We start from the raw sequence: 24,433 nt of genomic DNA on the forward strand, positions 1-24,433 counted from the left end.
GACTTATTTATTATTGGGGGGGAGGGGCAAAAGGAGAAGGAGAGAGAGAATCTCAAGTAGACTCTATGCCCGATCCCACGACCATGAGATCATGACCTAAGCTGAAACCAAGAGTCAGATGCTTAACCAACTGCACCACTTGGTACCCCAAAGTTTTTACGTTTGTTAAAATCCAGTTTATCAAGTGTTTTCTTTTATGGATCATGCTTTTAGTACCACATCTCAGAACTCACTAAGCTGTATGGACTTAAACAATATATATTAATTTTCTCACAGTTCTGGTGGCTAGAGGTCCATCATCAGGCTGACAGTATGGTCAGTTTCTGTGAAAGGCTCTCTTCCTAGCTTGCAAACAGCTACCTTTTCACTCTGTGCTCACATGACCTCTCCTTTGGGCATGTGCATGGAGAAAGGGCAAGAGCTCTCTAGTGTCTTTTATAAGGATGCTCACCCCTTCATGAAAGTCCCACCCCATGACCTAATCTCAACTTAATTACCTGTAGAGGCCCAAACTCCAAGTGCATGAGGGTATAGGACTACAAGATGGAAATTTGGGAAGGACACAATTTAGTCTGTAACATGTGTGTGGATTTCTTTGGGTTTATCCTGTTCAGTTTTTGCTCGGTTTCTTGAATTTTTAGGTTTTTATCTTTTGCCAATTTGGGAGATTATCCTCCATTTTTTAAAGATTCTATTTATTTATTTGTCAGAGGGAGAACAAGAGAGAGCACAAGCAGGGGGGGACAGCAGGCAGAGGGAGAGGCAGGCTCCCCACTGAGAGAGGAGACTGATGTGGGATTCGATCCCAGGACCCTGAGACCATGCATGACCTGAGCTGAAGGCAGATGCTTAACCAAATGAGCTGCCCAGGCATCCCCAGTTTTTTCTTGAAATGCTTTTTAACTACCACTTACTTTTCTTTTCTTGTTCTTGAATTCCAGTCACACAAATGTTAAGAGTTTTTGCTACATTTTTCACAGGTTCTGTTCTTTTTTCTTTTTCCTTTTTCTTTTTTTCTGGTCATTTCATTTCTGTTGTTCAGATGAGGTAATTTCTATTGTTCTGTCTTCAAGTTTACGATTCTCCTCTAGACCTCTCTCCACTATGCTACATTGAGCCTATTTACTGTGTTTTTAAAATTTCAGTTATTGTATTTTTTCAGGTTTTTTCTTTTAAGGTTTTGTTTATTTATTTGACAGAGAAAGAGACAGCAAGAGAGGGAACACAAGCAAGGGGAGTGGGAGAGGGAGAAGCAGGCTTCCTGCTGAACAGGGAGCCCAATGCAGGGCTCGATCCCAGGACCCTGGGACCATGACCTGAGCTGAAGGCAGACACTTAACCGACTGAGCCACCCAGGCACCCTGTATTTTTTCAGTTCTTAATTTTCAACTTATTTCTTCTGTTATTTGCTGAGACTTACTATTTTTCTTTTGTTTCAAGCATGTTTATGATTGCTTCTTGAAGCATTATTATAATGGCTACTTTAACATTCATCAGGAAATCCCAAAACCTGAGTCACCTCAGTGTTAGGGGTCTTTGGATTGTCTAACTTGCTTAAGATGATATTTTCTTGGTCCTTTGTATGATGACTGTTCTTAATTGTATCTTGGATATTTGGGCTGTTATTTGATACTCTGAATCTTCTTAAATCTGGTATGTCAGTGGGTGGTGGGTCTACCGAAGTGTGACTGGCAAGTACAGCCCCAGCGATGTGCCCAAACCAGAAGGAGCAAATCAAAGCCTGACCAGAACTAAAACTACTCAGCCTGACCAGATATGACTGGGAAATTAGAGGACAGACTGTGTGGAAAGTCACATCATCATGGCATTCTTCCCTGCAGACAGCAATGAGGGCACATGACAACTGAAAACATGTTGTTTGCTGAATTTATTCCTAAGGATGGACGAGAACTTTGTAGTGACCAAAACTCTGGATGGGAATGGGGAGTCTTCAGAAAATGTCTGCTTCTATGTGTTAAGCACATTTGAGAAATTTAGTGGATGCTGGTGGAAATCAATAAGGATGTGCTTACTAGGTTGGTTGGTATTGATGTTGGACTTGCTCAAAACTTACATCAAAGTAGCCCTGTCTTACTAGTGTTGTCAAACCTAGGCCTCATCCACCCAATACCACTCCCTAACACCCAGAGGGAGCCTAGGCCAAGATTCAAGCCCTAAGGATGGATGGACTGGCTCTGCCAATGGGCTGGCACCCTGCACTGACATGAGAGGGGACACATGTTCCTGTCCCTACCCACTCCCCACTCCCCTTTCCTGCTTGGGAATGACTTCTGCCCTCATTCCTATCACCAAAGTGTAGTTATAGGAGAAGAAAAGCCTTATGGTCAGCACACCTGGAAACCCCAAAGGTCAGTCTCTCCTTCCTCCATGTCAGCCTGGGGTCCTTCCACATCCACCTGGACACTCCCTCAGGGACGTGGACCCTTTCCAGTGACTCTAGGACCAGGGGTCTCAAGGAGGGTTCCTTCCTCCAGGCAGCCACCCAGGACGATCCTGAGGCCTGACCCAGCTGTGAGCCTCAAGTACCTGCCTCCCGACAAATTCCCTCCTGCTTAGATTAGCAGCAGTGCTTCTCCCCTGGCACTGAAGAACCCAGATGACACAGAACTACTGCAATAATTTGATTTTTCATGTCACCCCCAACTAGACAGAATGAGGGGAGTATCCTCATGCTTCCCAAAGCACGGATCAGTCATTTCAACCCAAATCTGTCTAGACCCAGAACTCCTGCCAATACGCCCCGTCATATCTGGCCCCACAGAAGGAAGAGTTCATTCACTCAGAGCTAATGAATATGTATCTTTGGGAAATTCTTTTGCCAAAAATAATCCTGAAAATTTTCCTGCACAGAAGTGGGTTTTTGAAATGTAAGCGATGGCCTCAACTGTGCTCTCAAAGTCAGGCATTTCAGTTCCACAAAAGAAAACTGAAGATGAGCACACCCCGTTCATGCCATGCTCCTCAGTGTGGAGGACTGGACTGCAGGGTGGGGTACTGGGGAGGAGTGGTGGCTTGGTTGCAGCGGCAGAGATGCCCTGGGCTGACCCACAGGAAGCAGGTTCTGCAGCTGTCGCAGGACAGTCAGCTGGAAGGGAGCCTGGCTGCACAGCACTTGTAGAATCCTTTGTAGACATGTTTCCCACTGTGAAAAATGAAAGAAACACTCTGGGACAGTGGTGCGCAAATCCACAGAGAGGTTCACCCCGGGTCCCCATCAGCAAGTGGTCCCATTCTACTTACTCATGCCCCAAACCCAAATGTCCTTCTGAATCCCCTCCTCTCAGAATGCATGTCACCTGGGCTGTACACCCTGGCTGTCCTCCTGAACTCCCTGTTCAGAATGCCTGAACACCTGGCTGCTGTTCTCCACAACCACACCCCAACCCAACACTGACCAGGGAGCCTGAACAATGGCTAAGCATATCCGCTGTGTCCTGCTGGTCCTTGTTTGGGCTTTTGGTTTCCTGGACACATTCTTCTCCACCCGACACTGGGGAGCTTCCAAAGGCTTTGTGTCAACCCCTCCTTTGCTTGACACCTCCCTCAGGGTGCTCCTCTCCATCTCTATGCTCCTTGGCCCCCTGGTAATCCTCCTGAGAATCCCCACAGAAAAAGTCTTCTCCCACAAAATAGCCCATTGCCCAGCCCAGTCCATCCATCCCCTGAGCTCACACAATGGTCCCAGTAGGCCTTTTTTTTTTAGATTTTTTAAAAATTTATTTATTTGACAGAGATCACAAGTAGGCAGAGAGGCAGGCAGAGGGTGAGAGGGGAAAGCAGGCTCTCTGCTGAGCAGAGAGCCCAATGTGGGCCTCGATCCCAGGACCCTGGGACCATGACCTGAGCTGAAGGCAGAGGCTTTAACCCACTGAGCCACCCAGGCGCCCCTCCCAGTAGGCTTTTAAAGCCATTGTGATTGCTTCACTTGACTGTGCTCCATCCTTTAGAAAGTGACCTTGTGGGCACAGGGACGGAACCCCTCAATCTAGTTGGTGCTCCATCATTATTTTGTACTAATGAATGCATTGTTCTTTAGGGCAGGCCATGTTTAAAGAAACACTTAAACTAAATCTAGTGCTATCCAGTATGGAGTAAGATTTGAACAAAAGCTATTCATCTGGGGCGCCTGGGTGGCTCAGTGGGTTAAAGCCTCTGCCTTTTACTCAGGTCATGATCCCAGGGTCCTGGGATCGAGCCCCGCATCTGGCTCTCTGCTTGGCGGGGAGCCTGCTTCCTCCTCTCTCTCTCTCTCTCTCTCTCTCTCCTACTTGTGATCTCTATCTGTCAAATAAATAAATAAAATCTTTAAAAAAAAAAAAAAGCTATTCATCTATGGGCTCCACATTGATCCCCAAATGTTTATTCAGCATCTATACCTCAAAGTGTTGTACTCGTGAGCAGGTCAGGACACTCCCCGGGACCCAGTGTGGGCCTTCTCTGTTGTTGGGTGAACCACACATTGAATCCAAATGGAGACAAGTTCTTGGGGCAGAGGGAGCCTCAGGACAAAAAGACCACAGGTGTCAGGTGTCATGAAGCCCTAGTTCCCAGAGGCCTACAGTCACATATGGCAGGTGCCTTCTAGACTCTGGGAGCTTCACACAGAGATGGAGTGGGCACCTATCCTTAAGCCACCAGGGCTGGTGGGGCGAAGTGGATCTCTCCTCATGTTCTTCTTGCTGGTTCTCTGTGCTGCCACTTAGCGTCTGCATTTCAGTCCCCTGTAGCCTCCATTAGTAATTTTTAATAGGATGCTGGACATTAAGAATGTTCACTTGTTGAGAGTATAGATTTTTTTAAAGAGTTTTTGTTTATTTTTTTGATAGAGCACACACAAGCAAGGGGAGCAGCAGACGGGGATTTCAAACAGTAATTTTTCTTCTTGAAAAAAATGTTAGCATGTTTTGTTTTCCTTTTTTATTTTAAAGATGTATTTATTTACTTTAGAAAAAGAGAATGAAACAGTGTGTGAGTGAGGGGAGGGGCAAAGGGGGAGGGAGAGAAAATCTCAAGCAGACTCCACACTGAGCGTGGAGCCTAGCTTGCGGCTTGATCTCAAGATCATGAGATCATGGACCTGAGCTGAAAACAAAATCCAGTGACTAATGGGCTGAGCCACCAAGGTGCCCCAACGTGTTTTCCTTTAAAGCACCAATTGCAATCTTGGTAATTTTCTGTTGTTGCTCATTTGTTGTTCTCTTTCATGTGCCTTTTAATTCTCTCTCTCTCTCTCTCTCTCTTTTTTCTAAGTTTATTTATTTAAGTGATCTCTACACCCAACATGGGCCTCAAACTCCATGTGTAATTGTGGACAATCTAGACAAAGAAGCAGAAAGTAGGTGTGAGTCCTACTTTTACCTCGTGGGCTTTTTTCCCTGTGAAATAGATGCAGTAAAGCTTTTTCCCAGAGTACGATGAAAGTTCAGAAGAACAGTTTCTGGAAATGCTCTGTGACTTCTGTAAATTAATGGCCCATGCAACCCTGTTCCAGGTGTGGAATGGGATGCTGCCATTTTTAGATCTGAAAATACTAGTCTCCTTTCCCTCATGTTCATATCCTTGTAGTTGTGCTTTTTCTCTTTGCTTAGCTAGGAGAGTGTTCGAATTTCCTGACAAAATCCTCGGGGTCACTTCGGACTGAGCTAGATATGGACATGCTTTCCTCCCAATCTGTGTTCTCGAGGCAACCCAAAACTGTTCTTCTGACAGAAAATTACATTGTTCTGCAGCTAAAATGAAGCTTCCTGATGCCAAAAATCACTAATGAAATCAGCTCTTTCCACCTGTGGGGACATTTTTTTTTCACTTTAGGTCCATTTGTCAAGGCAACAGCTGAAGCTGTGATTGTTCACAAGGACACTGGGACGTTAGGCTGCATAAAATTAGAAATAGCCCTTGCTTTCTGCTAGGAATCTTTCTCCCAGGTGTCTACACTATCATGACAGTGAGCATGTTTTGATAGAGTTAATGAGTGTCTTTACTGGAAGTCATATTTAACAAAACTTTTATTCAACAAAAGCTTCAATGACTAAGAAGCTAATCAATGAAATAAAAAATCGGAATTTGATGGCTGCATAGTATTCCATTGTGTATATATACCACATCTTCTTTATCCATTCATCTGTTGATGGACATCTAGGTTCTTTCCATAGTCTGGCTATTGTAGACATTGCTGCTATAAACATTCGGGTACACGTGCCCCTTCGGATCACTATGTTTGTATCTTTAGGGTAAATACCCAGTAGTGCAATTGCTGGGTCATAGGGTAGTTCTATTTTCAACATTTTGAGGAACCTCCATGCTGTTTTCCAGAGTGGTTGCACCAGCTTGCATTCCCACCAACAGTGGAGGAGGGTTCCCCTTTCTCCACATCCTCTAAAAACAACCTGAGGGTTTTAAAGGGTCAGGGGTGGGAGGTTGGAGCAACCTGAGGGTTTTGAAGGGTCAGGGGTGGGAGGTTGGGGGAACAGGTGGTGGGTAATGGGGAGGGCACGTTTTGCATGGAGCACTGGGTGTTGTGCAAAAAGAATGAATACTGTTACGCTGAGAAAATAAATAAAATGGAAAAAAAATTTAAAAAAAAATCAGAACTTTTCTTTGTTTTGGATGGTTCCTGGGGCAAAAGGATAGTTTATATATTGTTCTTAATAAATGAACTCTCCAAACACCAAGCCCTGCAAAAGGGATCATAGATTTATTGAAGAAATGATACCCGTGCTAAGTGTCCACCTCATGTGACCTTACAATCTAATTGCATCCCTCTTTTCTTCTATATGACTGACCCCAGGGCAGTCACTTAGCCCCACAGAACTTGGCCTCATAGAAAATGTACAGGTGTCCTCCAGGTGATCAGTAGCAATATCTCTTTAGATGCTCAAGTCAGAAACCCAGGAGTCAGACAGGACTTCTTTGTGTGTCATGCTCAATCAGTTATCAGACCCCTTCATCAGCTTCTTTGATGGCTCTGGAATATGGCCAGTTCCCTCTGTCCTTGTGGTAGCACACTGGTCCAGTCACCCACCATTTCTTGCTGGACCATGCGATGATCTCCTTACTGGTCTCCCTTTGTCCCCTCTCCCCATATCCTTGAATCCAGTCTCCATTCCAGGGGGATCTTCTGAAAATTCATCCTTGGTTTCAAACTCTCCCAAGGCCCTCTATCATCTTCATGGTGTAGTTCAAATTCCTTCATGTGGTTTTTAAGACACTATGTGGTTGGACTCCTATTAGTCTCTCTCGCTTCATCCCACACCAGACCCCTGTACAGTTCTGCCCTCCAGCCTTTTAGGTCACCATTCATTACATATCCTTTCCCTTCTTGGGCTTAATGTCCCTCTCTCCCTTGAGAGGGGTCACTCCCTCCCAACTCCCAAATTCACTTGTCTCATTTTGTCTAGTTTTTACTGATCCTACCTTGGCATAGCTGTCACTACATTTCATTGTAATCATCTATTTCCTACTTGTTTTCCCCCCTGGGGAATGCTCTTCACTATTATATACAGTCGTATGTCAGAGTCAACTTGCACTGACTCCTGAGAAGCACTTGTCACATCTTTTCCCAACTCTCTATTCAGTGACATCATGGTAGTAACTTGAAGTGAGCCATAGTAGGTGTACTTATACCATGAAAGTCAACAAATGCTGCAAATCAATTTGATTTATCGATTGATTGATTGGAAGCCAATTGTTTAACATTTACCAGCACACAGTGACTGTATCCCTGGTCCCTTCAATACTTAGCATATAATAGATATTCAGTTAATATTGGTTGGTTGAATGAATGAACGACAGGTTTCCATTTAACCCCAAGTTATCGTCCATCACACAAGCCATACCCCCACCTTCCCATATGTCAGCTCAAGTGCACATCACTCCTTGGAAACAGAACAAGGTTTCAGTTCCTGAAGACTGGACTTTCAGCTCCTTCACCCTGCTTTGGGGTGCATTGGGAACCTGCCCACGGGACCTCACTCAGCTTTACTGTTGCAGAGGTGGGAAGACCTTTCAGTCAGGCGTTTGTACTGGATACCACAGTTCCCTTAGGTTGGCAGGGAGGAAGTATACAGCCAAGCAGTCAGCCTTCCTCAGTTCAAATCTTGGCTTCGCCACCTTCTGGCCACATGAACTGAGGCAAGTCATTTAACCACTTTAAGCTTCATTTCTTTTTTCTTTTTTTTTCTAAATTTTTATTTATTTTTTTAAATTTCTTTTCAGTGTTCCAGAATTTACTGTTTATGCACCACCCCAGTGCTCCATGCAATACGTGCCCTCCACAATACCCACCACCAGGCTCACCCAACCTCCTACCACCCTCCCCTCCAAAATCTTCAGTTAGTTCCTCAGAGTCCACAGTTTCTCATGGTTCCTCTCCCCCTCCAATTTCCCCCAACTCCCTTCTCCTCTCCATCTTCCCATGTCCTCCATGTTATTCCTTATGCTCCACAAATAAGTGAAACCATATAATAATTGACTGTCTCTGCTTGACTTATTTCACTCAGCATAATCTCTTCCAGTCCCATCCATGTTGATACAAAGGTTGGGTATTCATCCTTTCTGATGGAGGCATAATACTCCATAGTATATGTGAACCACATCTTCCTTATGCATTTGTCCGTTGAAGGATATCTTGGTTCTTTCCATAATTCGGCAACTGTGGCCATTGCTGCTATGAACATTGGGATACACATGGCCCTTCTTTTCACTACATCTGTATCTTTGGGGTAAATACCCAGTAGTGCAATTGCAGGGTCATAGGGAATCTCTATTTTTAATTTCTTAAGGAATCTCCACACTGTTTTCCAAAGTGGCTGCACACCAACTTGCATTCCCACCAACAGAGTAGGATGGTTCCCCTTTCTCCACATCCTCTCCAACACATATTGTTTACTATCTTGTTAATTTTGGCCATTCTAACTGGTGTAAGGTGGTATCTCAATGTGGTTTTGATTTGAATCTCCCTGACGGCTAGTGATGATGAACATATTTTCATGTGTCTGTCAGCCATTTTATGTCTTCATTGGAGAAGTGTCTGTTCATGTCTTCTGCCCATTTTTTGACATGATTATCTGTTTTGTGTGTGTTGAGTTTGAGGAGTTCTTTATAGATCCTGGATATCAGCCCTTTGTCTGTATTGTCATTTGCGAATATCTTCTCCCATTCCATGGGTTGCCTCTTTGTTTTGTTGACTGTTTCCTTTGCTGTGCAGAAGCTTTTGATCTTGATGAAGTCCCAAAAGTTCATTTTCGCTTTTGTTTCCTTTGCCTTTGGAGACAAATCTTGAAAGAAGTTGCTGTGGCTGATATCGAAGAGGTTACTGCCTATGTTCTCCTCTAGGATTCTGATGGATTCCTGCCTCACGTTGAGGTCTTTTATCCATTTCGAGTTTATCTTTGTGTGTGGTGTAAGAGAATGGTTGAGTTTCATTCTTCTACACATTGCTGTCCAATTTTCCCAGCACCATTTATTGAAGAGACTGTCTTTTTTCCACTGTATATTTTTTCCTGCTATGTTAAAGATTGGTTGACCATAAAGTTGAGGGTCTATATCTGGGCTCTCTACTCTGTTCCACTGGTCTAAAGGAACTTCAACAATAGTACCCAGTTGATAGGGTTTTCATAATGATCAGAATGAGTGTTTGTGGAAAGGACCCGGAAAACAAAAGGCACTCAGTAAATGTCAGCTGCTATTACTAGGTCCATCTGCTTGCAGCGCAAAAGTCGGTAATCATTGACAGCATGGAAGAACTGAACCCCAGGTAACACTCAGATACTATGACCTCAACTTCAGAAATACAGGAGTGTCCCTGGGCTCTCTGTTCTTGAATCTCTCCTATTTTCCTTTATATTCTCTAGCTTTTTTCATTCAAATATATGGCTTAATACCTTCTGTAGGCTGATGACTCACAAATGCACACCTACAATCCAGAACTTTCCCCTGATTTCCAGACCCATGTGTCCACCTGCACACTGGACGTCTAACAGAGGTCTCAAACTCAACATATCCCCAACGAGCTCATCCTACTGTCTGCAAACCTGCTCCTTCTTCTGTCTTCCTCCTTTTTGTTAATGGTGCACCATCCTCCCCCTGCTCAGGTTGGAAACCTTGGTGTTGTCATTGACCACAGGCCTTCACAGTCTACACTGAGAAAACATCTGTGGTTCTATACTCAGTGGCAGGTATACTGTTGCCTCAGTCCAGCCCCCTTTAGCTCCCACCTGGGTTACTGCTGCAGCCTCCTCACTGGTCCACCTGCTGCCCCCACCCCGCCCATTCCCCCCTCCAGCCTGTCCTCAAGACTGAAGCCAAGTGACCTTATTAAAGTCAAATCATGCCACTCCACTTTCCTGCTGTTGCTTGGCCTTCATCTTGTCTGTCTTTACCAACATCTGATTTCCCCCATGTCCTCTAGCCCCTCCCCGACCCCTCTCCCTTGATCACTCCACTCCAACCACAGAGCCCTTCTCTCCATCCTTAGAACATTCCAGGTCCAGGAGTACCCACACCAAGACATCTCATTGGCTAGGCTCCTTAACAACACAGGCCTTTGCTCCAGAGTCGCTTTCTCCCAAGGATTTCTCTGGCCAACCTATGTGAACTGAACGCAACCCCTTCAATCCTCCGTAGTCCCCTTTCCTGCTTTGTTATTTGTCCTTAGCACTTGTCACCATCCAACATAGCATCTACTAAGTTGTGCCTATTGACTTTGCTGCCAGTTTTCTGCCAATGTGAGCTCCTAGCGAGTAGATATTTTGTCTGTTCTTATCTCTAGCTCTGAGAACAGTGCTTGGCACATGGTAGGTCTCAATAAGTATTTGTCGAATGAATGAGCTGTTATCTACTTATGAGGCCAGCTAAGAGGAACAGGATATTTCATCTGCTCCTCTAGATATCCTCTAGACAGATAAAAGATTCCTCCCAAAATAGACTAGATTGGAAATGGTAGGCATCTATCAGAATAATAGTTGTACTCATTATTTATCCATCCCTCACCCAGCCAGAGCTGTGCTAGGCTTGGAAGGAACACAATGAGTCACAGAGAGGAAATGTACTCAAGATCACACAGCTAAAAGGCCATGCCATCCCCATCATCCCCAGAATGTTCCTCTGTCTGGATCTTCTGTGTGAGGCAGTCAAGCTGGGGTGAGGAACCATGGAGGAAGCAGCTCTGTGAGCCCCGTCATTTTGACTAAAGTATGGAAGCTGTTGAGAAAACCAGAGGAAAATTTTACTCTGATTTTAATATTTCCCTGCATCTGAGAATGTAGTTGGATGAATGTGGTCGGAACACCAAGAATTGTGTCAGTAACGAGCATTCTCTTTTCTCATTTGACACTGTAAAACTTAAACCCAGATGTCTACTATATACCCCCCACCAGTATATATCAGATTTGGGGTATGATCTTAACATTTGTTTTCTAATGAATTTCTTGTGTATTTCTTTTCTCTCCCTCAAATATTTTATTTATTTATTTGAGAGAGAAAGAGAGAAAGGACCAGTGGAGGAGAAGGGCGGAGGGGGAGGGAGAGAATCTCAAATGGACTCTGCGCTGAGCATGGAGCCCCACATGGGCTCCATCTCACGACCCTGAGGTCACGACCTGAGCTGAAACCAAGTTGGATGGCCAACCAACTGGGCCACTCAGGCAACCCATTGTTTATTTCTAATTTGTGTTTTATTAAAATATTTTATGACTATTGTAGGCTTCTTTTTTTTAACTTGGAAGTAGAATTCAATAATTTTGCAGTTATTTCCTTTAAGTAATATTAAAAGCTAAGATTCAGAAGTATATCAGTGCCAGGAATGAAGTAATTGTTCTTATAAAATGCTGCTGACTCTGGATTTATTCATTCCAGTGACTTTTTAAAATTAATTAAGCAATCATTTTTAAAATATTTTAATTTCAGTGTAGTTAATATACAGTGTTGTGTTAGTTCCAGTTGTATAATATAGTGATTCAGCAATTCTCTGTATTACTTAATGCTCACCGGAAGTGTTCTCTTTAATCCCCATCACTTGGTTTACCCATTCCGCCCATCCACCTCCCCTCTGGTAACCATCTGTTTGTTCTCTATAGTTAAGAGTCTGTTTTTTGCAAGATGAAATCAGAGAGGGAGACAAACCATAAAAGACTTATCTCAGAAAACAAACCGAGGGTTGCTGGAGGGAAGGGGGGATGGTAGCTTGGTAATGGACATTGGGGAGGGTCTGTGCTATGGTAGGCACTGTGAATTGTGTAAGACTGATGAATCACAGACCTGTACTCCTGAAACAAATAATACATTATATATTAACTTTAAAAAGAGTCTGCTTTTTTGTTCGTCTTTTATTTTCTCTGTGTATTTTTTTCTTAAATTCCACATATGAGTGAAACATACGGTATTTGTCTTTCTTTTTTTTTTTTTTTTTAAAGATTTTATTTATTTATTTGACAGATAGAGATCACAAGTAGGGAGAGAGGCAGGCAGAGAGAGAGAGAGGAGGAAGCAGGCTCCCTGCCAAGCAGAGAGCCCGATGCGGGGCTCGATCCCAGGACTCTGGGATCACGACCTGAGCGAAAGGCAGAGGCTTTAACCCACTGAGCCACCCAGGCACCCCGGTATTTGTCTTTCTAACTCTGACTTATTTCACTTAACATTATATTCTCTAGATGCATCCATATTGCTGCAAATGGAAAGATTTCGTCCTTTTTTATGGTTGAGAAATTCCTGTGTGTGTATGTGTGTGTGTGTGTGTGTGTGTGTGTGTATACCACATCTTCTTTATCCATTCCTCTGTCAATGGACACAGGCTGCTTTCCTTAATCTAGCTCTTTTAAATAATGTTGCAATAAACATAGGGCTGCATGTATCTCTTTGAATAGGTGTTTATGTATTCTTTGGATAAACACCCAGTAGTAGAATTACTAGATCATATGTAATTCTACTTTTAATTTTTTGAGGATCTCCATGCTGTTTTTCACGGTGGCTGCAACAGTTTGCATTGCCACCAACAGTACAAAGGGTTCACTTTTCTCTACATCCTCGTCAACACTTGTTGTTTCTTTTTTTTTAAGATTATTTTTATTTATTTATGTATTTGACAGACAGAGATCATAAGTAGGCAGAGAGGAAGGCAGAGAGAAAGAGAAAAGAGAAAGCAGGCTCCCTGCTGAGCAGAGAGCCTGATGCAGGGCTCGATCCCAAGACCCTGAGATCATGACCTGAGCCAAAGGCAGAGACTTTAACCCACTGAGCCACCCAGGTGCCCCAACACTTGTTGTTTCTTGTGTTTTTGATTTTAGCCATTCTGACAGGTGTGAGGTGATATCTCATTGTGGTTTTGATTTTCGTTTCCCTGATAAGAGATGTTGAGCATAGGTCATCTGGATGTCTTCTTTGGAGAAATGTCTGTTCAAGTCTTCTGCTCATTTTAAAATGTATGATTTTTTGGTGTTGTATGTTCCTTTTTTTTAAGATTTCATTTCTAAGTAATCTTTACACCCAATGTGGGGCTCGAACCTACAACCCCAAGATTAAGAGTAACATGCTCTATGACTGAACCAGCCAGGCACCCTGAGTTCTATGTTCTTTATATGTAATTTTGAACACTAATCCTCTATTAGATATGTCATTTGTAAGTATCTTCTCCTACTCAGTAGGTAGTCTTTTAGTTTTGTTGATTATTTCCTTTACCATGTAGAAGCTTTTCATTTTGATGTAATCCCAGTAGTTTATTTTTGCTTTTATTTCCTTGCCTCAGGAGACATATCTAGAAAAACATTGCTATGGTTGATATCAGAGAAATGACTGCCTGCCTTCTCTCCTAGGCTGTTTATGGTTCAGGTCTCACATATAGGTATTTAATCCATTTTGGGTTTATTTTTGTGTATGGTGTAAGAAAGTGGTCCAGTTTCATTCTTTTGCATATAGCTGTCCAGATTTCCTAGCACCACTTGTTGAAGTGACAGTCTTTCTCCGTTGTATATTCTTGCCTCTTTTGTCAAGAGACATATAAACATGGGTTTATTTCTGGGCTTTCTGTTCTGTTCTATTGATCTATGTGTTTGTGTGGCAGTACCATACTGTTTTGAGTATTACAGCTTTTTAGTAACTCTTGAAATGTGGGATTGTGATACCTCTAGTTTTATTCTTCTTTGTCAAGATTACTTTGGCTATTTTAGGGTCTTTCATGGTTTCATACAAATATTAGGATTATTTGTCCCAGGTCTGTGAAAAATGTTATTGGTATTTTGACAGGGGTTGCATTAAATTTGTAGATTGCTTTGGGTAGTATGGACATTATAACAGTATTTGTTCTCCCCGTCCATGAGAATGAACTATCTTTCCATTTGTTTGTGTTTTTTTAAATATCTTTCATGATTGTTTTATAGTTTTCAGAGTACAGGTCTATCATCTCCTTGGTAAAGTTTATTCACAGGTATTTTACTCTTTTTGGTGCAAATGTAAATGGGACTGTTTTCTTAATTTCTCTTCCTGCTGCCTCATTATTAGTGGATAGAAATGCAATGGATTTCTGCAGATTAATTTTGTATCCTGCAACCTTTATTGTAAGCTTCTTTGAACCCCTTTGGGAGAAGGCAGGATGTGAATATGTACATGTGCTGTCCGTGCGTTCATGTCTTATGTGGATAACTCTTCTAATCACCACTTAGGAAGTAGAAGCACAGTTGGAGGAAGTGAAGAAGAAGTCACAAAATGAAATCAAGCAGCTGGAAGAAGAGAAAGCAGCCCTAAATGTGAAGCTCCAGAATTCCCTGCTCGAGGTAAATCCCAAATTAATTCAGTGCTTGGGAGTGATGGGTCTGAGTGGGAGTCTTGGCTAACTGAGATGCCAGGAAGCACAGAAAACTGGCCTGAATTCTGTACGTTCAGCATCCTTGGAAGAAAGGAAAGGACTTTGGCCTGACAAGAAATCTGTCTCTTGGGGCATAAATTTAGCTGTGAGTAACAGAGAGCCTGATTTATAGAGGCTTAACAAAGAGCGTTTAATGTCTCACATAAAAGGAGGCAGTAGGCTGCTGGGGTGGATTCTGTGGCTAAATGACATCAGGTCTAGTGTATCTGAGATTTCCACAGTCTCTCCTCCTCCTGGGCTGGGTCCTCACTTTCCTGGGTATTAGATGCTTTTGCCTTCATGGGCTCCTTCCTCCACTGAAAAAAAAATATATCAAAAATTGTATTTTATGACCACATTGATATAAAGATTAATATAGCCAAGCTGTATTTTTACCACCTGACTTTAAAAGAAATTCAAACATTGTTGTGGCCCCTAAAAGTTTTGTACTCCCTAGGTCGTATGTCTGTTGCATCTAAGGGGAAAGTCAGCTCAGATTCACTCAGGCTTGGAAAATGAGTGTCACCACCCTCTTGTCAGGTCCAAATTTACACCAGGAAACGAGGCATGGGGAAGGTGATGACCAGGCCTGCCCACTTCATCAGGAAACCACAAGCCTTCACAGAGGGCTCCCACTGACTCGGCCATATCCGTGTCACTGGGCCAGCTGGGGAGGCACAGAGAAGGCAGACAAGGGAGAAAGGAGTAGAGAACTCCTGTAGACCAGCTGAACATCACATTTGCTCTGTGAGCCCACCTGTCCAGACCACCCAGAGACCAAGGTCAAAGTTTAAAAGACCTGTTGACCATGTTCTGGGGGGAACTCATGGGAGGGACTGAAACAGTCTTCACTCTTGGCTCATTAGGCCCCCCAAAATGTGAAGGGGTTTCCTTGTTTCCCCTGTCCTTTCTCACATCTTCCAGATGAGCCCTGAGTCCATGCTCCCCTCAGGAGTCCATGAAATTGGTTCCTCAGCCCTGACTGAGTGCCACAACCTTCTAGGGGAGCTTTTAAGCATCTAGAAGCCGTGTGTAAAACAGTATCGATTGTTTAGAAATGCGTAGTGGAGTTCAATCTGGAGACACGCATGAGAATTACAGAAGGAAATCTGAACCGAAGGTTGTTTCTAGAAGGGAGAGAGGGTGGTGGATCAGGGAGACACTCAGGGGCCACAGCTGTATTTGTGATAGGTACCAGGATTATCCCTACAAATGAGTCAATTGAGGCTCTGAGAAGGTAAATCACTTCCTCAAATCCACATGGGTAATGACTAGCAGGTCTAGGATTCAAACCCAGGTAATAGGGCTCTGAAGACCCCACTCTTAACCATGATGCTAATACTCCCTCTAGCACGGTGCGCTGCACATTTGATGACAAGGATCATTCAGGACCTGAATCTCTTTGGCTGTGTGAGATGCATGTACACATTACAGTTTTCTCCAACCTCTTTTTCTATGTCACAAGTTATCATGTTTCTAAAAGCTGAGCCTGCCATACCTCAGACTTGATATATTAGGAGCGGTCCCGGCAGCAAGGCTCTGCTCCAGAGGCTTCTGTTCCACCTCAGCCCAAGGTGGCAGCAAGGTGAAGCCGTCCATTTCTTTCTTCCTCCTCTCTCCCTCTCTGTCAAGTTGTACTGACAGTTTTCACACTGGCTCTGGACTATGCTGCTCTGCAGAGTTTAGGGAGGCTTCCCATATCTGTGTGGGACCAGTCCAGTCATGCTTCTGACATGGGACGCTGGGGTCTCCCCGCCAACTTTTTCTCTAAATGCCCCAGAGAGCTCCTCTCTAAAAATGACAACGGTGAATTTTGCTGAGTGTTTACTTTATTTAAGGTGCTGTCTAAGCCGTTTACGTGTATTAACTTTTAATCCTCACTACCACCATACAAGGTAGGTACCAGGATTATCCCTACAAATGAGTCAATTGAGGCTCTGAGAAGGTAAATCACTTCCTCAAATCCACATGGGTAATGACTAGCAGGTCTAGGATTCAAACCCAGGTAATGGGGCTCTGAAGACCCCACTCTTAACCATGATGCTAATACTCCCTCTAGCACGGTGCGCTGCACATTTGATGACAAGGATCATTCAGGACCTGAGTATCTGCAGATGGCTGGCCTGACCCGGAGGCTGATCACAACTGAGCACCTCAGGCCTGCTCTTCATCCTCCATTTCTTCCACCACCACTTACCAAGGCTAGAAATGGGCCTGACCTCCTCCATCCTCACCTGGAGTCCCCGCCCCTGCCCCATCATCACATCCAGTCAGTTGTCATGTCCTATGGGTCCTATCACTAAGGGCTCCAATCCTCTCCTCTCCCTTTATCAGACCCCCAGGATGGCTTGCCTAGAATCTGTTTTTCTTTACCTCTTGCAGATGTTACACAAACAATTGCATAAGGTTCCCATTTGGATATTTTGTAAGCCTTTGCAAAATGCAGTATAAATAGTTTCGTGATCGTCTTCTGAGATGTTGCCTAGAGTCCGTCAAGAGCGTTGGCCTAGATCTACCTGCCTCCACATTCTCCCTGGGTTAGCTAATTCCAGAACTTGCCTTCTAAAGCCCAAATCCACTTAAGACCCCACTCCTCCTTCCCCCAAATATTTAATTTCCATGTTTTTCATAATTGGGGCCCAGCCCAACCCACCACCACCACCACTCTTGCCCAGGACTCTCTTTCCTCCCACCCACTCCTGCATGCCAGGTCCCCGACATGGAACTTTCCTTGTCCTCACGCACATCCTACCTTCCCTCTGCCATTGCACCTGCTACTCCTGTCTCTTGGAATGTCGCTTGTCACCCTCACCACTGACGGACTCCTATTCATCCTTCAGTGCCCCTGAAGTGCCCCAGACTTCCCTGGGCAGAGTTTTTTGCTGTAAATTCTCTGCAGTAGTATGTGTCTCATAGTAGTTGTTGTGAGGATTAAACAACTTTATACTGCAAAATTCTTAGGTCTGTGCCTGGCACAGAGAAACACACCATTCATGGTACTATTATCATTTGTCTCCTGAATGTTTCTATGATGATAACCATTTACCTGCTGCCTCCTCCATAAGATGAGAGCTCCTAGAAGGCCTGGGCTGTATTTTATTCTCTTACCATTTTGCTCTCACTCTGTCTTTCTTCCTTACCTCCTCATACCTGGCATGGGGCCCAAGGAGAGTTAGGTTTCCTACCAAGATTTGTTAGCAAATCTGAGTTTTCTTTATGGTTATTCGCCTTGTTCTTCTCAGAGTCTAGATCAGAGAAACCAGTCTGTTTAATCGATATTCTACAATTAGCTGGCTAATCTTCATCATCATAATTAGGGCTATCCCCTTGAGTAGTACCTCCTAGCCACTCTTTCTTTGGTATAATTCTTAAATATTATTCATTTTCTTTACCAACTAGCTTTTAAAAAAAAAGAAAAGGAGTGATCTTCCAGGAATGGTGTGAAAGCCAAGGAAAACCACCTTACAGCTCCCATATAGACGTATTTATGGCCGTAATTTAAAGGGAAGTATAGAGTACTCTACCCCTGCCAGGCTCATCTTTTCTAGAAAGATGAAACAACCAGCCAATTAGTAGTGGCCTTTCCAGAAACACGTTTAGAAGCTGTCTAATGGGGCACTGTCCCCAGAACTGATTGACCCTGGAGAATGGTTTCCCAGATTAATGACCCCATCAGGAGATGGGGCTCCGTATCATTACCAAGTGTTTATTTTCTTCTATTTTAGGTTTTGAGACTGGAAGAATTTATCCAGCAGAATAAGGTATGTCCCAGAAAAGGCAAAGAAAGGCCCCAGGAACTGGACTGCCAACAGCGGAGCATTTTAGAGACCCAGGTAACCTCTGGTTTTTTCCTGCTTTAATTAAGGATATATCCCTTCTCTCAGCACTTCATCGTCCCTAGTGACACATGCTGGTGTTAATGGGTTCTTTTATCTCCCCCCTCAGAGCTGCCAAAATGTCTGGGAAAAAAATCACCACAAAATCCATTTTCAAAAGCCATGAAGAAAATAGAGTTCTGAGTAATTATCCACGTGGTTTGAAAAAGAACAAGGCTTGTCAGATGAAATCTTCCTTCCGTCTCTAAGAGCATCTTGCCTGGCAGATAAAAGGGTACTCGCCCAGAGGCGGCCTTGGGCTCTGCCCAGCAGGAAGCGTAATAATAATGCCCCTGGCCGCCTCCCTCCACATGGAGATACCAGTAACTCTTATGCTAGCTCTCCTGTGAGGCTGTCCTTTTACAGACCCTACTCCAGGGTGGAAGCTGGTTCCCATGAGTCCTCTGTTTGCTCATGATAAGCCGTTTTATTTTCCTAGGGCTGTCATAATGAATCACAACACACTTTGTGGCTTAAACCACAGAAATGTGTGGTCTCATAGTTTTGGAGTCCAGATGTCCCCAATCTAGGTGTCTGCAGGGTTGGTTCCTTCTGGCAGCCGTGAGGGAGACTCTCCTGCGTGCCTGTCTCCCAGCTTCTGATGGCTGCTGGCAATCCGTGGCATTCTGAGGCTTGCGGATGCATCACTTTGAGCTCTGCCTCAGTCCTCATGGGGTCATCTTCCCTGCATGTCTGTGCCTCTGGGTCTTCACAGGGCATTTGTCTGCGGACCCTCAGATCCTTGGTTAGGGTCCACCCTAATCCAGTAGGACCTCATCGTAACTAATTACATTCACAAAAGCTTCTATACAAATAGGACCACATGAATAGGTACTGGGGACCAGGACTTCAGTATATCTTCCCAGGGCCACAGTTTAATGCAGCAGAACATACGCTCTCATTGAATATTTGCCGCATGACGTCAAACACATAAATAATTCCTGTGAAGTCAGCGGTTGAGTGTCTTAGCTTCATTGACCCTCTGGTTCAGCTTCCCTATTAACCTCAGCAGCTGCAGCCAGCAGAAGGCCATCACTGTAACATTCTATTTTGTTGCTGTCCCAGATTTTCAGTCCACTTCATACTCAAAGTGGGAAAACACACACGAGTCGGAATCTCATTGCTTCATCCTCGCCCATCTCTTATTCACCATGTCCATGTGCCTGAGTGTTGACAGGAACTGCAGTTTCTCTCCTTCGACCCCAGACTTCCAGACTTGAGCCCTGGTCCTGCCAGTAGTCCCCAAGGTCCAGCCCACTGGGCTGGCCCCTATTTAACCACATATTCACTGGGGTAAAAATGAGCCAGAAATCTGGGAGATATGGATGTGAATGACAATTAATGTTTGTACGGGACCCATCAGCTCTCTATCATGGTCCCCATCTATAACTTCTTTGGAGTCTTTCAACAACACTGTAATGCCCTCATTTTACAGAGGAAAAAACTGAGGCACAGAGTAGTTGGGTGACTTGCCCGTGGTCATAGGCATGTAAGAATCCAGGACAGGACAGAGCCACTGGATCTGTGGCTCTGAGCCCCACTCCCCTTGTGAAATTATCAACACATGCCCAGGATGCCTCCCAGGTAAAACAGACCTCAGCTTTGTCTTGGGGTCAAGCAGGGCAGCCAGGATGCCCTGTGTTTCCCCCCGACACCCAGAATGGGGGGGAATCCTAGAATACCCTCTTTGCCCCACATGAGCCTGCAGGAAAAGGCTAACGGAGCATGCGCACCTACCTCAGTGGGGCTGGTCCTTCCTGCTCTGGGGCCATGCATCCTTTCTGATGGCGTCTGCCTGAGAAATATGCAGATATTTTCATCCTCTCTCAGTTTCTCAAGAACCAGCCTCATGAGCTAGCATTCCACTGGAAAAGCACCTGGCCCCGGGGGCAGCTGAACTTTCCACCAGCACCCTGCACCATTTCCCGGAACGATTCTTTCTCAAATATTCAACTATTTCTCAGCTCCCCACAGTGACTGTGGCAGGGAGGTGGGACAGAGTTGGCTGGGCTCCTGAGTGATGAGATTCCAGTGAAAATAAGATTGATAAGTTCAGGAAGATGGAGCATCGGCTGGATTTTGGGGGGAGAATACACACACCTGAAGTTCTAGGTATGGCCCAGGGCAGGTGAATAAAGGTCAGAGCTGTTATGATAGCTCAGGGTTTCTCTGCCTTATCCCCAGCCACTGCCCACCAAATGCCAGTAGCATCTCCCCAGTAAAATGTCCCACCGAAAAATGTCTCCAGATGCTGTCCTGTGTCTCCTGGAGACAGAATTGCCCCCAGTTGAGAACCACTGAGGTAATTAAAAATCCTGAAGAAGTTCAAAGTACACATGCATGTTAACAACCCTAGGTTGGTTCACCGTGAAACCTGGCTCTCCTCCTGCCCTGCTTGGTCTAGAACACTGTCCCTCATGAGCCCGGTTTCTAGAGAGCAGTACACACCCCTCCTGTGTGTGAATTGCACATGGAAGCTCAGGAAACATCAGTTCCATTTGACTCAACTCTATATGCACGTTGTTTATGAATTCCACAGTCATTTGTGGATACCTAGGATGGGCCAGCCTCCGAGCTAGACCCTGGAGGAGAGAAGCATTCATAAACCAACAGCTTTAAAACCAAGTGGACACTTAGTAATAGAATTAAACATCTGGTGTTGTATTTTCTATTAGGCAACTCCTATATGCTTTGCAGGTATGACTTACTCTCTTAAATTGTTTTCTTTTCAAATAATTAATCCATATATGTGGCAGAGGATTTAGAAGGTATATAAAGGCATGCAGTGAGAAGCTTCCCTCCTCTCCCTCGTTCCTTGTCTGGTTTCGTTGTGTTTTATCTCTTCTTGTGTATCTGCTCAGAGCTATATACCATGCATATGCAAGCATAATTATGAATTTATTATTTTTTTCTACAAATGGTAGCACACTGGCCCGGGCTCTACTTTTTCTACCTCATTAAATATTCATAGCTTGAAGATGGCAACACATCAATACACTTCCATATCAACCTCCTTTCTTTGAAAGAACAACTGCCCAGTTTTCCCTGTACAGAAAACCGTAATATATTTACTCTTTCCCTTATGACAGATATTTATTTTGGTGTTCTCCATTACCGATAATGCTTCAATGGATAGCTCTATAGAGCGATATAGTGTAGTATCATGGTTAGGCGAGCTCCCCCTAAAACAGATCCCTGTACTCTTACTGGCTGGACAATCTTGGACAAACAATTTAAAGTCTTTTTTCTTGAGCCTCCTCATCTGTAAATTGGGGCAATGATATCATTTACCTCAGGGGACTTTTGTGAGGATGAAATGAATTAATATATGTACAGTGTTGGAAAGTACTCAGCATGTGCAAATGCTTGGTGGATGCTAACTTGTGATCATATAATTTTCTGGGTCCAGTGGCATGTGCGTCTCTAACTTTGATAGTTGTGCCATATTGCCTTCCACTGATGATGTCTCAGTGCACACTCCCAACAGCAGCACATGTGAACATCTGTTTCCCCACATCATGGCCAACACAGGGCATTATAAAACTTTCAGAATGTGACCCATCAGAGAAAATTTGGAATTTAGTTCAAATATTTTTGGCAAGCTGACTATATGTCAGCCAAGCAAGTCAAAGTTTGACTTGGGCCCTAGAGATACAAAGTCCTGGAGAATTTCTTAGACTGGTGGAGGGGCTGTGTGAGTGGCCCCCTGCAGCACAGTCACAGAAGGCCCTCCACATGGATGGACCCACAAGGGGCCATAAACTTTAAGTTTGTTCAAGACTGAAATTTCGGCTTAGGCCGTTGGCTTTTCTGCCAGAACCCTACAGTGTATCAAGAGAGATATAAATAATAATGTCAACTGAGACTCGAGCTGTTTTCCCTCTACTCCCAGAACATACTGAGAGAGGGTTGCCAAGCCTGGGTGTGGCTCTGTCCCCAGCACAGTTAGCTGGAACTTTGTCGAATCTTTTGTCTTGTTGAACCTCATGTTAAGTCTCTTTGATTCTCTTAGTTTTTTTATAGCTTTTTTTTCATTGGTTTTCAGAAAGCCACGTCAGTCTTAGTACTTCTGAAGGGAAATTTTTTTTTCTGGAAGACTCCTCTGGTGCCTAGGTCACAGTAAACTAGGGCAGAAAATGGGTGAAGTTTTCACAGAGTCTCATGCCTCTACCCTTCCAGAAGAAAAAGGAGAGTCATTGATGATCATTATTATTCAAGTCTTTTTTGCCTCAACAAATATTTATGTGTGGCGTCTACAGGGCATGGGAGCTGGATTCTGGGTCAATAAGGCCCAATCTTGGTTATTGGAGAGTTCCATTTCTAGCAGGGGAAATAAGTATTTACTTAAATAGTCACATGGTATGATAAATACTTAATAATGGCAGGAAGATTCTTTGCAGCCAAGATGAGAGAGGCAGGTGTCTGCCCAGGGAAGCCCAGGAAGATTCCGCAGAGCAATGATGTTTGTTGCCATCTGCCTGGACACTGAAAGTTGAAGATGTCTTCCCCAGGGAGGGACCGGACAGGAAGAAGGAGCACAGTGAAAGGTCTCAAGGCGAAATCCCTGAGGCCTGGAGGAAGGGAGACGAGGGGCACGCTGAAGCTCTCCCAGGCCTGGGACGTGTCCCCAGCTCACAGGGGGCCCCATGCAGTTTGCTGGGCAGCTGACACCGTGTGGCACACCCAGTAGATCATAGGAATCCAAGGGTGTCAGCTGTCTTGGGGGTGGGCAGACAAACCACCACTCAGCCCTTGAACAACTGCAGTGAACCCTCTGTGCAGTGTGAGTAGGGGGGCTGGTTCGATCTGACTTGGAGCAAGACAGACTGCCCTGAAGACTGACTCTCTGGAGAGATTCTTGGCTGAGAATTGGGCTGAGATTTGCTGAACCTGGGAAGACAGCATAGGAAGGGCAACAGCTCCAGTCTGAGCTTTCCCCGAGACCTGTTTGGGGACCTCAGGCAAGTCCAGAAACCTGAGAACAGTTTCCTCATTACTGTAAGTAGCAGACACAGACCAGGCCATGACTGTGTGCCAAGAACAATATAGTTTACAGAGCCCCACAACAACCCAGATAGCCAAGTGTCATTGTTATCCTCATTTTACAGGTAGGGAAACTGAGACTCATGCTCCAAACCATAACTCCATACTCCTTCTCTTTAGTAAATTGGCAGTGATAATCCCTACTTGGCTCCACACCAGAAACTTGTGGTAATGAACAGAAGAATGTATATGAAGGCACTTTTCAAAACAGTTCAAGAATCTATAAATGTAAGGTGATTTTATAGTATCTATTACAACCCCCTATAATCATTTCAGCAAAAACCCATTGCATTAGGTATTCTATTTTAAGATATACATAATACCACCTTTGAAAGAGTGTCAACTGAGCTTGAGAATGACTTTGAATATTCCCTTTCAGAAGATTTCCTGGGTGTGGGTATTCCTTTAAAATAGAAACAATCCAGAAGAGGTTAACTGCCTGGTAGATGAAAGATGAAAACCTAATGTGAACACAGGATTAAAATAACCAGCCAGCTCTTTGCTTGGAAGAAGTTGGGAGGAGACTTCAGTGATGGACAGTTGGAAGAGAAGCAGAACTATTTATTTTTCTGTGTACACTTTATGCCCAGGTCCTTTGGCCCTGGACAGAGAGCACTAGGTGGAACTGCAACAAAATGCCTGATGGGGAAACCAGGAGTGT

General features: G+C 44.2%; 1 protein-coding gene across 2 annotated transcripts in view; it reads left to right on the forward strand.

Annotated features, from left to right (window-relative positions):
* FAM184B (family with sequence similarity 184 member B) overlaps positions 1–24,433 on the forward strand; it is a 181,459-nt gene that overhangs the window by 101,660 nt on the left and 55,366 nt on the right. For both annotated transcript variants that reach the window (XM_045991695.1, XM_045991685.1), the window contains 2 exons: positions 14,673–14,783; positions 18,580–18,687. In XM_045991695.1, coding sequence (XP_045847651.1) covers positions 14,673–14,783; positions 18,580–18,687 — 219 coding nt within the window. The remainder of the gene's footprint in view (positions 1–14,672; positions 14,784–18,579; positions 18,688–24,433) is intronic.

Source organism: Meles meles, chromosome 2, assembly GCF_922984935.1.
Source record: "Meles meles chromosome 2, mMelMel3.1 paternal haplotype, whole genome shotgun sequence".
In the NCBI taxonomy this organism is placed as follows: domain Eukaryota; kingdom Metazoa; phylum Chordata; class Mammalia; order Carnivora; family Mustelidae; genus Meles; species Meles meles.